Here is a 13,681-nt window from a genome sequence, read left to right on the forward strand (position 1 = left end):
TGACTAAAAATTCGTAATGGTCGTACCTTGTTCTGAAAGCTGTCTTGGGAACATCTTCACTTTTAATCTTAAGCTGATGATATTCAGATTTAAGATCAATTTTTGAAAACACTTGTGATCCGTGTAATTGATCAAATAAATCATCAATTCTAGGTAATGGATATTTTTTTTTCACTGTCACTTGGTTCAACTGTCTATAATCGATATACAATCTCATGATCTCATCTTTCTTTTTAACAAATAATACCGGAGCACCCCAAGGTGACACACTAGGCTTGATAAAACCTTTATCTAATAATTCTTCCAATTGTTGTTTAAGTTCCTTAAGTTCTGCAGGTGCCATTCTGTAAGGTGCTTAAGAAATTGGGCTACCCCTAGCAATAATTCAATAGAGAATTCAATTTCTCTATCAGGCGTTAATCTTAACAATTATTCAGGGAAAACGTCGGGTAATTCTCGAATAATCGGAGTGGTATCCAAATTTATCTCTTCCTTCCTATCTTCTTTGATATAGGTAAGAAAGCCTTGACACCCTTTTCCAAGGAGGCGATTAGCTCAAATACAGGAGATTAAATATGAATGGGAGTCTTCTTTGATACTATTGAAGTAAAATACTGGTTGATCTGGAATACTAAAGATAACTATTTTCTTGTAACAATCAATACTTGCATGGTATGCAGAAAGCCAATCCATGCCTAAGATTACATCAAAATCTTGAATTTCTAGAAGTATTAAATCAACCAACAGTTTTTTTTCTTCTATCTTTATTACACAGGATTTGTACACTATATTGGTGTCACTTGAATTTCCTATCGGTGTGGCTACCTCTAGAATGTATTCTAATTGTTCTGGTTCTACCTTTAAGTGGCATATAAAGTGTGGTGACACAAATGAATGAATAGATCTAGGATCAATCAAAACATGAGCTCCTTTTTGAAAGATAATAAGAATACCTTGGATCACTGATTTTGAGGTCTGAGCGTCTTGCTCGGTGATCGCAAATACTCTTCCCTTCATCTGAGGCTTTTGAGCTATCTCTCCCTGCTTTGGAAGCAGTTGCATCTATAAGCTAGGACATTATCTAATCTGGTACCCCAATTTTCACATTTAAAACAGGTTCTAGTATTCCAATAATAAGGGCTCGATCCATGCTCTTTCCCACATTTTTTTTACATGGTTCTATTGGGCTTTGAAGTGGCAAGGGCCTTGGCTTCTTGTTTGCCCTTTCAAATTGTTGTCGATTAGATGGTGTGGGTCTAACCTGACTTTTCTGATTTTTCATCTTTCGGTAATCTTTGAAATCTTTTTTGATAATTTGGCCTCGATCCACTATTTCAGCATAAGTTCTCAATTTTAAGACTGATATTCTGCTTCTAATAGCTGGTCTGAGACCCCTTTCAAATTTTTTTACCTTTCTTGCCTCATTGTTTATCATATGTGGTGCAAACCTGGCCAATTCAGTAAACTTGGCCTCGTACTGTGCTATTGTCCTGTTTCCTTGGATTAATTTCAGAAATTCCATTTCTTTTTGGTCTTGAATAAAATCTGGAAAATATTTTTCATTAAATGCCTCTAGAAATACCTCTCAAGTCAAGGGTTTATTTTCTTTGACCAATACTCTTTTTGTCATTCGTCACCAATGTTGTACTTCTCCTTCTAACATAAAAACTGCCAAGGCCACTTTCCTATCATCAGGACATTCCATTACCTCGAATAGTTTCTCCAATTGCATAATCCATCCCTCGGCTTCCAGTGGGTTTACAACACCCTTAAAAAAAGGTGGGTTCAATTTCTTAAATTGTTCGATATTACTCCCACCATTTCCCGTAACTGACTGCCTGGGTGAATTATTGTTTTCCGTCTGATGTTGCATTAGAGCAACCATATTTTTCAAAGCTTTGTGAATTCATTCCATATTTGCTTCAGCTATTCTGGATCTTGGCTTCGTCCCGGTCTGTACACGCAATAAATGTGATTTTAAATACATTCTTTTTAAATTTCCTAAGAATCTTAAACTATTGCTCTGATACCATAATTGTCACGCCCTAAAAATTTACAATACTGATATTCCTGAGATATGACAGTCAAAACATATATATATCTCTTTTTAGGACAAATTTACAATGGCGAAATCTTACAATGTAACAAAAGAAAGTTTAAGCACAACTACAATATCTTCCAGAGTTGATCCTGACGAGCACTCAAAATGAAACCGCAGTTATCTTGAAAAAAAATGTTTACCATAATTTGATGAGTTTCGCTACTTAGTAAGTGATCATCATAATCCTAAAAATAATCATGGTCGAAAGATATCAATATTTTCAAAAAGGAGATCTATTATCAAAAATGCATTAACAGTTTCACTTTCACTTTCAAAAATGTATAATTAAGTATAATCCGAATAATTGAAATGCATATAACATTTTAACGGCAGTGCATAATTCAATGGATTTCATAAATTACCCTATTGACGTCCCAAGTAGGTCACCTATATACCCCATCAGCGTCCTGATGGGTCCACTTAATCCCTATCGGCGTCCGAGATATGTCCATTTAATCCCTGCAGGTCCACTTATACCTCACCGGCGTACCGGATGAGTCCACTTAATCCCTACCGGCGTACCGGATAGGTCCACTTATACCTTACCGACGAACCGGATGAGTCCACTTGCATACTTAAAGTATTTTTAAATCTCTTTAAAATTCGAAAGCAGCAATATCATGTACTCAACATATCACTGGAATTATTAATATGAATTTCACTGAAACCATTAATAACAGTAACTTTCAATAACATTTCAAAAATAACCAGTCAAATATTTTGGGCTCAAATTTAGAAAGGTAGCAGTTTGTAAGGACATTCTAGCATAATTGCCAATCTAGTATGCATAGAAAACTCTTATAGAAATCCAAGAATACGGAATTATCGCAATTTATGGGATGTCAATTTGCAAATAAACACTTCACAGACAATGCTATAATCAAATGCAAAAAAATCAGTTTTCAACTAATAAACCAGTCATTTGCACATGAATTTTACAATGTCTAAATATTCAAAAACAGTAGAAAGAAATCCCACAATTTTACTAAAAGCAGAAATATCACATTTATTTCTAATAATTTTACAATATCTAAAATTCTCTAACAATAGACAAGAAAAATAAATAAATTTATTTTTAAGAATTTACAGCATTTAAAATTTCTAACATAGATAAAATATCACGATTTTATTAAAAAGAATATTTTTCAAAATAATGAGGTCGCTTGCGCATAAAATTTATCGTGCCTAAAATTCATGATAATAAGCAGAAGTAATTATTTCATTTCATTTTTAAAAAGAACGGATAATTTTTCAAGATAATGAAGTCACTTACCTAAAATATTTGAGAGGGAGCTTGAAATAAAAATTTGGCTAAAGAGAAAAAGAGCTCACTGCGTTTCAACTAGAGAGAGAAAGATCTCAAAAGTTTTTCTAGGGTGGGAGTCTTCACTTCTCCTATTTAAATTCGTAAGACATATTATTATATTATCTTATTAAGCTCCACCTCATACATGAGGTGTGACAATACTATTAAACGTGAAACCTTTAAGGCCCCCGTGGACTAAAGGACGTGGTAAAGGAAAGGAAAAAGTTAACAAAAGTGGTGATGGTCCCTAAGGATTATAATACTTATATGGACCATCACACTATAAAGAATTATTTATTTATTTATTTATTTATTTATTAAAGTTTTAGGATTGTTACATGCTCGTACTCTCCTAAAATTATCATTTGATCATACTCCTTTGATCTGGGAAAGTGAAGTAGTGGTTAGAGATAGGGGTTACTTTAAATTTGAGATAGCTTGGATAAAAGATAAAACGATGAAAGAACTGGTTATGAGATATTGAAACAATAATGATGTGCATAGATGATTTGGGTTTGTTGTGGCCAAAAAGATTCATAGGATTAAAGGATGAGATGATAAAATGGAGGAAGGAGAATAGTGTGAATTACAAGCAAAAAGTGGAGGAAAAAATGAATAAGATTAGAGAATTAGATTTGAAAGAGTAAGACCCTAGAATGATAAAAGCAGATGACATTATTACTAGAAATTCCCCAAACAAGGAGTTAAACGAATGGATAAGGGCTGATGAACATTTATTGGAAACAAAGATCTCGTATTAAATAGCTAAAGGAAGGTGACCTAAATACAAGTTTTTTCGTGCGACGACAAATGCTAGAAAGCGAGTTAATAGTAATCAAGGTATTAAAATAGAAGAGGTAGAGGAAGGTGATAATTTAGGTATGGAAAATGCTATTGTAAATCATTTTTAGGAAGCATTTTCTGCATATGTTATTCCACATACTGACTTCAATCAAATCCCATTTTCGAAACTAAATTCAGAATGGAGAAATTGGCTTGAGAAACCACTATGAGGTGGAAATAAAATAAGTTGTTTTTAGCCTGGCTGGGGATCGTGCCCCAGGACCTGATGGTTTTCCTTTGGGATTTTTTTATCAATATTGGGATGTGGTAAAGGTAGAATTTTTTTAGATGATGTATGACTTCCATGATAGGGGTATAGTGAGCACAAACTTAAATTCCATTTTTATTGCCCTCATTTCTAAGAAGGGAATGATTGAGTGTTTGAATGATATCAGACCCATAAGCCTTCTTACTACTCTATAAGCAAGAATATCAAAGACTATATTGCCTATGGTCATTAGAGGTTCTTAATCGACCTTTATTCAAAATAGACAAATCACAGGCAATATACCATATGCACCAGAGGTTATTAGTTCAAGGTTTGCAGATAAAAAAAAAAGAATAGTTTGTAAGATAGACCTTGATAAGGCATATGATAAGGTAGATTGCAGGATTTTGTTTCAAACATTTAAGGCTATGGGTTTTGGTGACAAATGGATTTGTTGGATAAAAGGATGTTTAGAATCCACGCATTTTTCAATCCTTATAAATGAGAAGCCGAAAGGCTTCTTTAAAACAACTCGTGGTATTAGACAAGGGGAACCCTTATCTCCTTTTCTCTTCACGATCATCTCCTGTTTTATTCACGATCATGGGGAAATCTTTAGTGTTTTGCTAACATCTGTTATGGAAAAAGGCTTGATTAGTGGTTTTCAAGTGAAGGCAAATGCACGGTGGTATCTCATCTGCAATATGATGATGATACTTTGATTTTCTGCGGGGCTTAATGATATGGAAATATCAAACTTGAAGATGTTTGTCAAAGTTTTTGAAGTGGTAATTGGCTAAAAGGTGAATTTGAAGAAAACTAGTATTATAGGGGTGGCTTGTGAGCAGAAGAAAGTAAATCAGTATGCAGATATGATTAAATGTGGTGTGGGAAGGTTCCCGATTAATGTCTTAGTTTGCCTCTTTCAGGAAGTAACAAAATTGCAGCTTTATGGGATCCTTTGATCCCAAGAATGGAATATAAATTAGATTCATAGAAGTTTAAGTTACTTTCTTGGAAGGGGAGAGTGACTTTACTAAAAGCTGCTTTGCCCGTATACTATGTGTCTGTATTTAAGATGCCTAGACTGATCATAAAAAAGTGGAAAGCATTATGCAAAGATTCCTATGGGGTGCTTTTGAGGATAGGAAGAAATTAAATTTGGTCAATTGGGAAAAAGTGTGCTCTCTGGTATGTGATAGAGGGATGGGTGTTAAGAAGCTAAAACCCTGAATAGTGCACTGCTTACTAAGTGGTGGTAGAAAAGTACTACTGAAAAAGTACAGTTATGGAGATAAATTCTGGTGGAAAAGTATGGGGAAGATCTAGAACATGGAATTGTGGCAAAAGGCACAAACAAAAAAGGTGTTTCTCTGTTATGGAAAGGTTTATCGGCTCATAGAGATTTCTTCCTTAATAATATGAGGGTTTTGATTGGGAAATGAGACACAGTGAGGTTTTGGCAAGGAAAATGGATTGGGAAATGCTCGTTGAAAGAAGCTTTCCCTAACCCATTTGCAAAAGTAAATTCTAAGAGTAAAATGGTTGGGGAAATGGTTGTTGGAAAAAGGATTTAATGCTGAATGGGATCTTAGAGTTGCCTAATAAGGGTGTCAAATGAGGTTTCAGAGGAGTTTATCCCATGCATTAGCTCATTACACCAGTTTTATTACTGCCCTGAACTGAATGATAGAGTTATTTGGGAGCCAGATAGAACTAATAAGTACTCTGTGAAATCACCTTATAATAAAATAACTATTGACGGTAATAGGTGGACTGTTGTGCAAGCGGGCAAGATGTAGAAATCGCCAATTCCGCTAAAAGTGAGAGCTTTCTTGTGGTTATTAAAACTGCAGAGACCACTGATATATTAAGAAAACAGGGCAAAATTTTAGTGAACTGCTGTATTATATGTAAAAGAAGTGAAGAAAATGTTGATCATCTATTTCTTAGTTGTAGGTATGCACGAACAGTAAGGGGGTGGGTTTTTGCTGGGCTAGGTATTTCTAGTGTATGCCTACTGCAGGTTGAAGGGTTGTTTAGGGAATTGATGGTTGCAGGTTTAAGTAAAAAGTTAGGATAATATGGAAGATCATGAAAGCAGCTATTCTATGGGAGTTGTGGAAAGAAAGGAATAGGCGTTGCTTTGAGGATACCATAAAAAAGGCTTTGAATTGATTGAAATGGTTAGGAATATGGAGGCTGAATGGTTATCAATTAGAGAAAAGTGGAGAGGTGTGTTTAGAGTAGGCTTAATGTATAATTTACATTTGCTACAGAGAAAATATTGGGAAAAAAATCAGGCTGGGGTTGTGATCACGGCCTGATGAAAGTTAGATCAAGACAAACTTTGACGGAAGTTCATTTGGAAATCCTAGACCAACGGTGATAGGAGGCATAATAGGGGTTGATGAAGGAAATCTATTGCTAATATACTATTGCCCAATGGGTAATGCTACTGCAAATGAGTTAGAATTGAAAGCGGCTTTAGGAGTGAAGCTGGTAAGAAGGTTGAATAGACATGTTATTATCGAAGGTGATTATATGAACATTGTTAATTGGATAAAAGGTGAAGCCGAGTATCCATGGAAATACTATAATACTGTATATGAATTGTTGGACTACTGTAAGGAAATTGAATATATATATAATGTGCTTAGAGAGTGTAATATGGAAGCTGACGGTCTCGCAAAAGCTGAGGTGACTGTTGTTGATATAGTGATTGTATAAAGAAAGTGATGCAAGTAGTTCTGTAATATTTCCTTTCTTTTTTTGGGGTTGTTGTAATTGAGATGTTATGACAGATGTATATGTAATAAGTGAAGATTAAGATTTGAATAAAATTGTGACTCTTTTTCAAAAAAAAAAAAGAGATAGATAGCAGTGATTAGGAGAGGAGAGAGGAAGAGTAAGGTAGCAGTAATTAGGAGAGGCAGGGTTACAAAGAAAAAGGAAAGGAGCTACCCTGATAAGATACTCATAACCGCGTAAAATATAGGTAGAGCCCTAGTTTACAAGGCAAAGCGAGAGGGAGCTTGATCATGGTACCGCAGGACTACCATAAACCCTATTTTACATCCGTAATAAATAGTCAAAGACCTGAGCCTAAATTAGTTTGTCTAGCCTACGGAAACCATGGTTAAAAGAAATTTTTTGTCTCAACATATTTAAATCAGGCGCAGGTCTTAATCGAAAAGCAAACTTATTTTTGAAACTTTTTGGATCTAAGAAATTATTAAGAATCACTGTAAGTTGTGGCTTTTTTTTTAGTGATTAGGTAAAGTATAAAGTTGAGGTCCTAAACAATTAAATTAAGACGTAACTAAAAAAATCATTAGAAGAGGCTTTTTTGATGTCGCCACCACCGCCAGGAGCAGCAGTAGCAGTAGCCACCTCTTCCTCTGCCCTTCAGTGGCTCCCTCCGCCTCTTTACCCCCCCCCCTTTCATCCCTCTCTCTCTCTATCTCCCTCTCCCTAGGTATCGCTCCAAGCCTGGCATGTGTGATTCTCGCAGAAATGAAGGTGCTTTGATGAGGATTCGAGTTGGTGAGGCTTGGGCCCTAAGATTACAGAGGTCTAGACTTCCTTGCTTCAAGTGGTCAACAGGTGTTCCAAGCATCTTGATAGAGTAGGGTCTTCGAGCTTTTGAGATCGTTTGTGTTTTGGGAGTGTTAGTAGGGTTTCTTACCTTATTTTTTCTCATTGTAACTGTACTATTGGAGTTTTTCTCCTTATTAAGGAATACTTACTTCCAAAACCAAAAAAGGTTGACACCTTAAAAAAAATCATAGTCTCAAATTCTTAGCCAACACCAAAAAACAGAGCTGTGTAGAGAAAACCGAACACAGTACTTATTCTTGTGGACCAGCGCAAAGGTCCAACGTACAAGCCCAAAGTGGATCCTCAAATTGAAGTTTTGGTGGTCAGTATCGTACTGTTGTCACTGAGGGAGACGCAAAAGATGAATGATGGACCCCCCTCATGTGTACCAATATTTAACAGTATTACAAGCACACCAATCACCAGTATTCAGAATTGACCATATGTCAGTAAAAGAACGCCTCTCTTCCCCTCTCCCTCTCATGGTTACTGAAGGAACCTCTCTCTCTCTCTCTCTCTCTCTCTCTCTCTCACGTGGGGTGTATGCAGAGTTTTAACACATTTACATTCCATGATTCCCCCAAACTCATGAAAAAGTTAAAAGCAATCACTGCTCTCATATTTTCAGATTATAAAACAAGGGAAAGTGGAGGACCATTACCCAAACTTACAATAAGAAAATGACAGCACAACCATGACTGAAAAGTCCAAGAAACATACACGCCAAGATTCCTGATGATATGAAAATGAAAGCCTCCACAATTGAATTAGTCCTGAAATTCTTGAGAACTATAGAATGGATAAACCATCCCAACTGATTGTATCAAGTGAACCCACAATTGAAAGCACCTCTCCCTCTCCCTCTCTCTCATTGCTCCGGATCGCATATCGCCATTTGAGGATCAAAAATGGGAAAATGTGATTCCCAGATCAAGCGTTTCTGTTGACAGGGAAATACAATGCTAAATGATAGAGCAGTAACAGCACACAACTTGAAGTCAAGAGGAACGAGGATATTAGCAAGAGGCAACCAAATTGAATTGACGCTTCAAAATGATAGAAAACATTCATTTTGATGGAAAATAGGCAAGAGTAGAACAGCCAAAAACCAGTTTTAAGCCATTTTTTTAGAAGGTATTAACCTCAGATTCATGGTAGAACAGTCGGAATCAAATCTCCCAGGGTATAATAATAGAATAGAAGATGAATTCAAAAAAATTAGCTGACAAACAACCAACAGAAACTAGTGCATATAAGAACTACCAAAAATTTACATGCCAAAATTTCTGAAATCATTAGAACTTGATAACCAGTTATCGCACCAAAACCACAAATTCTCATGCCAAAATTCCTTAAATCATGAGAACTTAATAACCAGTTATCTGCACCTCCCTCTCTCTCTCTCTCTCTCTCTCTCTCTCTCTCACACACACACACACACACACACAAGGAGCCTGCGTGAAAGACTATTATTCCATTTAGCAAAAACACTAAAGAGAAGCAAAGAGATTCTCATGCTCGGCGGCTAACAAAATACTTTGAATTATAAATAGGCTAGTACAACATGTGGTTAGCCAATAAGTGGACTCTAACAATCAACCATTAAAATCTGAAATTCCTGATCATTTACAGTCTAAGATAATGCCTACACTTCCTAGAAGACAAAAGAGACTTCTTAAGAGAATTGCCGTAAAATCAGTATCAGAAGAATCGGAGCCATGATCACGAGCATCCATCTGTCACCACATTCAAGCGTTTCCTATGAATTGCATGACCATGTCTTCCTTAGAACTAGCTCATATCCAGATGTAGCTGTGAGAAAGAGAGAGAGAGAAAGAGGTGCTTCCATTTCAAAAACGATGCATACCATGTCAAATGCTTTGTCATGAAGGGGCCAACCAATTGGGGTTCCTAGGATTAGCGAACTCCTCGTCGAACACAATCCAACATGCATGCAGCCCAAAAGTGCAGAAAAGCATGTATTGTAGCTGCCGGTCATTAACAGGGAGAGCATAAGCACAGGCAGTTCTCATTTAGATCAAGGGGATTGGAACCCCTAAAGAGGTGTCACTTCTAGGGGAGAGAAAAGACCACCCCCAGTATGAGCTCCTAGCAAACAAGTATCACCTATGCATAATTTAATACATTTCTCTCGCATGAGGTCTCCATGTGCTTAAAGCATGGATGATCCTCCCCTTCCATCCCAACAGCATCCATTGTCCATCTTCATCAACTACATAATCCTTGTGATAGTGCATCTGGACCCGGTCCCTCGCTCTCTTCACGATCTCCCGATTCAATCGTAATTGAACGAAACCAGCCCTCTGTGTCCTAACCTGCCATTGTTTATAAGTCTCAGGCCTCTCGACCCTCTCCACCCCTTCACAAGCAATCACATTCAAAATCTCTTTTCCAAATATTTCTCTCTCTATAAGTATCCTTTGAGGATGCTCCCTGGCCACATTCGCCTCGAGCATATCAAACAATGCTGAGTAGTGGAAGAACGCCTCTCGAAAGCGAGTGACAAAGAAAGGGGCACTGTATGCCCCATTAATAGTGGCATGGATAAAAACATTTGGGTTCATCTTCCTGATAGTGTTAAGCATTATATTCCTTGGGCTATCCACCACCACTGTCTCATCTACCAAATTCCTAAGCCTGAAAAGACAATTCACGACAAGCACATCGTCTTTATCAAGCTTAAGGTCCTCGATCCTTATGTTCTCCCACTTGCAAGCTATGGAATTATACTGAAATGGAACATTGAAAGACTTTGCATAATCTGCTAATCTCTTGCCTGTCTCATCCACCCTCTCTTGGGGCCGAAACCCAGGTAGTGGGAAATCGATCCCAGTGATCCGGAGCCTCGGAGGCCCACCAGGCCTTGTAGAGAGCCGTTGGATTAGGCATGGCCATTGAAACCCATAAAAGATCCCAAAGTCTACTATGTGAAGGCTCGAAGCATTTTCAGCCACATCCATGATAGTTTGGTTCGCAAAATAATGCGAGATTTTCTTAAACGGGCAGGCAGCTACATAGAGATGATAAGCTTTCAATACATCGGCAGCTGTGGTCCTCTTGTTGAAGATAGAAGTCGCATGGAATATTTGGCTACCGGTCCCATATAGGCGTGCCTCTAATCCATCAGCAAAGCATTGAGCTAAGCGTTGGCATCCATCACCATAGGGAGTGGAGTGTTGCCTAATTTGCTTTAAGAGTTCATTAATACTTCTTCGATCGTCAGTAGCCACAGCTTCAGCACAGTGAATTAGAAGGGATCGGAGATCCACCACCTCTTTCTTGTTACTTTGTTTCTTGCTCCGAGATTTTGAGCTATTGGATCCTTTTGGGGTCCCGTTCAGAGTCAGCTTTGCCACCCCATCATGTAAGGCTTCTTCTTGGAAGAGTGAAAACGGCCGGCCTTTGCCTCCTCCACAAAGCAAGACATTATCGAAGGTCTCAGACCTTACATCCCTCTCCAAATAAATGGCAGATTGCTTGTTACTCCTCCCCTCTTCCAATCCTAAATCATCCCTATTGTGAGGGTTCTTTTGCCTCCTCTTGTTGTCATCTCTCTCTTCCTTCTTTCGATAATCGTTCTCTTCATTCTCAACCTTTATATTGACATTAGAGGCATAGAAACCAAATCCATTACTCTCCGGGCCAAAAACCAGGCTTCCCCCCTTAGGAAGGAGCTTCTTCACATCCTCAACTCCTCTATTAACTTGCCAAAAGCGGTGGGTTTCATTTGGTACTTCAGGGACAGTGATGTTATAAATCGGAGATTCATCCAATCCATCTCTAGTACCGCTACTCCCACTACTTGATGAAGTGAAAGACACTTGAGAATTACAATCAACAGGCAACCTAAGTGGCAAATGAGTTTTGAGGCTATTATCAGAATGGAAATAATCTGGGGAATCCCAAATAGAATTTGTGGCATCTTCACTGGTAACACTCCTGATTCTAGTATCACTATTACTGTTCTCTTCAGTGTTTGCACTGGCATATTCAGGGCTTTCTAAATCAGGGTATAGAGGGGGTTGATCAGGAGAAGGTGGGTATTTCTCTCCTAGTATATCATAGAAGGGTTTTACAGTGGCTTGAAAAGACAAGCCCTCCTGATACATACAAGGCTTTTCTTCGATGTTTTCTTCCATGAGCATGTCACTTATGTAATTCAAGACTATATCAGAGAAAAACTCAGAGTCCTCTGGTGATTCTCCATCAACGCTAGAGATGGACTGAGAAGTGACATGGGGTTCAGGTGAAAGGAGAGGGAGATCCATGACATTTTCATTTGCAAGAGACCCATCTACTTTGAACCCACTCAATATGTTTGAAAAGTTTATGAGATCAGGATCCATAATCATCGGTACCTGGAGCTTATATCAAGAATCCCTAAGAAAAAAGACAGAAATTTTTATCAATTCAGAAAGACTTCGGTGTCATTAAAGAAAACCCCCAACAACTCAAGCTGATTCTTTTCTATTCCTTTGGATATGATTTCTTAACCCCTCAAAAAAAGAGAAAGTGCAGTTCTTTTCCAATAACATAAAAATCCTACTAAACCCAATTAATAATCACTCCTTTAAACCTTTTTTTGGCTGGAATTTTTTACAAAACTCGCATTGCTAAAAAGGAAAAAACCACATAAGATGATCTTTGAAACCCATACCGTCACATCACATTAAAGCACTTCAATCTTACAGAAAATGAGAAAAAAGGCCCCTTTTTTTTACTCAGAATAGGTCGGACACAAAACGAGATAATCGAAAAACCCAACTTAAGCTACTTCATTTTCACACATTCAACCACCATATTTCCACAGAAACTTCAACTAAAACTCATGGGACTTAGTAAAATCTCCGGGATACAAAACAGGGACTGAAGAAAAAAAAAACTCAACTGAAATTAGTCAATTTTCACTCATTTTATCCTCTTTCTCTCACTAAATTTTCAGAGCAAAACTCAAAAGACATAACAAAAAGTGGGGGATTTCAAAACTTACAGAAACAGGGTACAAACCCAACTCTGTGATGCTAGGCGCTAAAGGAGAAAAAGAGAGAGAACAGTTTGAGATATCACTGGAGAGACATAGAGAGAGATAAAGTGACAGATAGAGATAGAGGAATATGGACGATGAGAGAGAAAGCGTACCTGGGTGAATAAGAAGCGAAGAGAGGATGAAGGATGAGGAGCACAACGCTTTCTCTCTCTTCTTTCTTTCTCTAAAAGTGTGGAGAGATGAGCTCCTTTTGGCGAGTGATGTCCTGTAATAAAAGGGCGGGCATAGATCCCCTCTTTCGAGAGAGACTTCCTTCCCATGTTCACGTGGGGTATCTTCAGCCGTCCGATCAAATGTTACCGGATATAGCGCGTCCAGATTATTTGTGAGTGCGCACCGGTTGCTGCCTTGTCAGTCGGCGATTCTTTGGTCTTTTTTCACAATAAAATAATATTAGTCGAATCGTTGAAAACTTTTTAAAAAAAAAATATCCAGAAAATATCTTTTTTTTTATTTATTTTTATAGGCTTTATTTCTTTTACTATTTACTCATTATTTCATGAGGAAAGGTAGGATATTCCTTTGCTATTCGATCCCGACTATCCTCTCTCTCTC

General features: G+C 37.5%; 1 protein-coding gene across 2 annotated transcripts; it reads right to left on the reverse strand.

Moving 5' to 3' along the window:
• Positions 1-9,584: 9,584 nt before the first annotated feature.
• On the reverse strand, positions 9,585-13,307 carry LOC18436160 (GRAS family transcription factor). 2 transcript variants are annotated; one of them, XM_006846183.4, is made up of 2 exons: positions 13,219-13,307; positions 9,585-12,459 (listed from the first exon to the last, which is right to left on the reverse strand). In XM_006846183.4, exon 2 carries the CDS (start codon positions 12,429-12,431, stop codon positions 10,197-10,199), a length of 2,235 nt encoding a protein of 744 aa, XP_006846246.2. In that variant the 5' UTR covers positions 12,432-12,459; positions 13,219-13,307; the 3' UTR covers positions 9,585-10,196. The 2 variants fall into 2 exon arrangements, with proteins under 2 accessions (XP_006846246.2, XP_020524095.1); XM_020668436.2 differs by having other exon boundaries at positions 13,070-13,307.
• Positions 13,308-13,681: the final 374 nt, after the last annotated feature.

Source organism: Amborella trichopoda, chromosome 8 (assembly GCF_054954075.1).
Source record: "Amborella trichopoda isolate Santa Cruz 75 chromosome 8, AtrichopodaSantaCruz75HAP2 v2.0, whole genome shotgun sequence".
In the NCBI taxonomy this organism is placed as follows: domain Eukaryota; kingdom Viridiplantae; phylum Streptophyta; class Magnoliopsida; order Amborellales; family Amborellaceae; genus Amborella; species Amborella trichopoda.

Bases quoted from the DNA above. Each gene is read 5' to 3' on its own strand.
- LOC18436160 (XM_006846183.4), bottom strand. From the start codon at position 12,431: ATGATTATGGATCCTGATCTCATAAACTTTTCAAACATATTGAGTGGG.